Source organism: Triticum aestivum, chromosome 7B (genome assembly GCF_018294505.1).
Source record: "Triticum aestivum cultivar Chinese Spring chromosome 7B, IWGSC CS RefSeq v2.1, whole genome shotgun sequence".
In the NCBI taxonomy this organism is placed as follows: domain Eukaryota; kingdom Viridiplantae; phylum Streptophyta; class Magnoliopsida; order Poales; family Poaceae; genus Triticum; species Triticum aestivum.
Window position 1 is genome coordinate 628,108,273 of NC_057813.1, and position 2,880 is coordinate 628,111,152.

Here is a 2,880-nt window from a genome sequence, read left to right on the forward strand (position 1 = left end):
CGTGGAGCGGAGGGACTCCGAACAAGCCATAGGAGTAGAGATTTAGGAGTAGAGATCAACTGTAGTTAAGAGGTTCCTTCTGTAAGTTCGAAAAAGAAAGAAGAAAAAAAGAGCTTCCTTCTGTAAATGTGCCCTGAGGCCACACATTAGCTCCATCGTATCCCTTCACTTCACATCCAATGGCCTATTATGCGTCACCCACGGGCAAGTCCGGCTCGGGCCCCAGTGCTGGCGAGGATGAAGATGAGTAGAACTTCTATGATACAATCAGTCGTTTAAGTTTTAGACCTAGTCTTGTAGTTTAAATTTGAACTATCTATCAAGTGGCATGCTATGTGCGAAACTATTTATCTAGCAGTTTAATTTGCTTGTATTTGATGAACTATACTTGTGGAACTACTGTGATGTTTATTGTGCGAACTAAATGTTTGAAATCGAATAGGAAATCTGGTGAAGTTTACGGGATCTATTCTATCGATCTGTCCGCTGTCCCGCAAATTTTGTTTACACTATACCGGATGTGCTAGAGATGCTCTAAGAGGTTTCTTCTGTAAATGTGCCACGAGGCCACGCATTAGCTCCATCGTATCCTTTCGTTTCACATCCAATGGCCCAGTATGCGTCGTTGCATCTGGTGGATACTCTCTTGCTTGGCCTGGCCTCTCCTCTGAATTTGGGGACGGGAGGTCACCACCGCATCGCCATGGCTCCCGCCGCCGCCCGCCTCCTCCCAGCCGCCATGCCTACTACCCCTCACCATCCCCTGAACTGGTGCAGGTCAGCCGCCGCACGCCGCCCTTCACCTAGCATGCGCCTTCTTCGCTCAAACTCGCGGATCCTGGTCGTCGCCTCCGCGCAGTCCAACCTCTCCAAAGGTCCCTCCCCTCCCCTCCTCTCCTTCCTCAATTTGATTAATTATCCAATCTGTTTGCGTGTAGTGCTTCTGTGTATTTGTATTCGGGATTGTTTGTTACCACGACCCAAGAAGATTCTGAATCGATTCCATGTCACTGAATTAATTGTGCTGAATGAATCTCCTCTCCGTATTGTTTATTTGTTTGTTTGGGGATTATTTGTTATATATACCAGCGCGAGCAAGCCTGCTGCCTATTGTTTGTTGTTTGAGCAGAAACTGGAAATTTAGCTCTCATGCAAGTTCATGTTAACTCCCATCCCACTTCTTATTCTCAACATGTATTACATGGGTCTGTAGAACCCTTCTTTTCCTATCAATGCATTGGCACACAATCCTTTTTTTTCTTTGCGTTTTCTCAGCTTCCAGGTAAGAAATTAAGCGAAATTTATATGTTCTCACTCAAAGTCTGAAACTAATACTTCTTCTACAGACTCAACACGTACAGCACACCCAAATATGCGCATATGCTCCTAGCTTCTTCTCATGACACGCATGGAGTGGTCTTGTTCATTTCAGGGTGTGGTATTGCCACTTAATTAGTTCCCTCCAGCTGTAATTTTCTGACTGTATATATGTGGTGTGTGTGTGTGTGTGTGTGTGTGTGTGTGTGTGTGTGTGTGTGTGTGTGTGTGTCCCATGATATGTATCCACATGCATCCACACCTCATGAGTTGGTGCTTATTTTTGCAAGGATGCCTTTGTGTTGTACCCTGTTCCTGCTAGTGCTAATGCTCTGTGGCCTTGTTTTTCTCTCTTTCATGATGAAATTCCAAATATCTATTTTATCTAACACTCCTGCATATCACTACAGCTGTTCAAACAACATGGAGGGTCGGTAAGGAAGCCGTGGATGCTGGAAGTGCTCTTGTCCCAGTATGTCACTCTTGCTTACCCATTTAGTATGTATGTCACTTCATTCCACTGAATTTTACTTCTGTCGGAAAAATACACTGGAGTGTGGTTGGTTGGCTTTTGAAACTGAACTAGTTTGGCCTTCTGTTCTGATGTGTGACAGGGTTCAGTTCCACGCCCAATAGCTAGGATAGGCGTGACATTTGTTGCCGTGTCTGTCGCCCTTTTTCTGCTCAAGTCCGTCATTTCCACCGCATTGTTTGTACTGGTATGTACCCACAACGTTCTTGACATGGCTCAGCTTACAACTCATAATTAACAATGTGTCCTGCACAATGCTCAATGTCAATAATTTTTATGTTCGCTACATCTCAATAATGTTTAATAATCAGAATTCCTTTGCCCTGTTGTGTCCCCTTGCTGCAATTTTCTGTGGTTTCTCAAGTCAGATTGATGATTGGTCTGATGGTGCCAGGCAATGATGGGACTTATATACTTCGCCTTCCTGGCGATGAATCCGAAAGAGGGTTCGAGGAGCGTGAATGAAGGAGACAGTCCTCCGTCGGACGACCCTGCCGAAGAAGCCCGGCGCATAATGGAGAAATACAAGTGAAGAAGAACCTTATTTTGGTGAGTCTACTCTGAAGTCTGAATAGGTATACAGAGAAATACCAGCTGTGGCCTTGGATGGATCTGGCTTTAGATCAACAGAAGTGAATTCTTTCGTATGGCTACATACTGGGGTTTGGTTTTTTCGGCAAGATGAGTTGTTGTACAATACTGTTATTATTATACTGTATAGTGGCTAGTGATCTGATTATAATGGAGCTGGGATTCAGAGACATGGCGGTGTTCCTTAATTTTCGGTACTACTACTTGGGTTCCTGCCTATTAATCTCTTGTTACATACTCCAGCGCAGTAGAGTAGAGTAGAGTTGATTGACTGGTTAGCAAAGGTGGGAGGGGGACTGCGAATTAGCTAGATCCAAAATGCACATTACATTCAGCTAGAAACCGTATGCTTCCAAAAAAAAGTGCACATGATATTCAGGAAACTGGCATCTTAATTTTGCCTGTTTGCGTCAATAATTTACATGGGATGCAGCAGCAGC

General features: G+C 44.4%; 1 protein-coding gene across 1 annotated transcript; it reads left to right on the forward strand.

The window, feature by feature from the left end:
• Positions 1–579: 579 nt before the first annotated feature.
• On the forward strand, positions 580–2,612 carry LOC123162251 (uncharacterized). Its single transcript, XM_044580027.1, has 4 exons — positions 580–875; positions 1,728–1,789; positions 1,932–2,036; positions 2,244–2,612. The coding sequence occupies exons 1-4, from the start codon at positions 608–610 to the stop codon at positions 2,379–2,381; spliced, it is 573 nt and encodes a 190-aa protein (XP_044435962.1). The 5' UTR covers positions 580–607; the 3' UTR covers positions 2,382–2,612.
• The last annotated feature ends 268 nt before the right edge of the window (positions 2,613–2,880 follow it).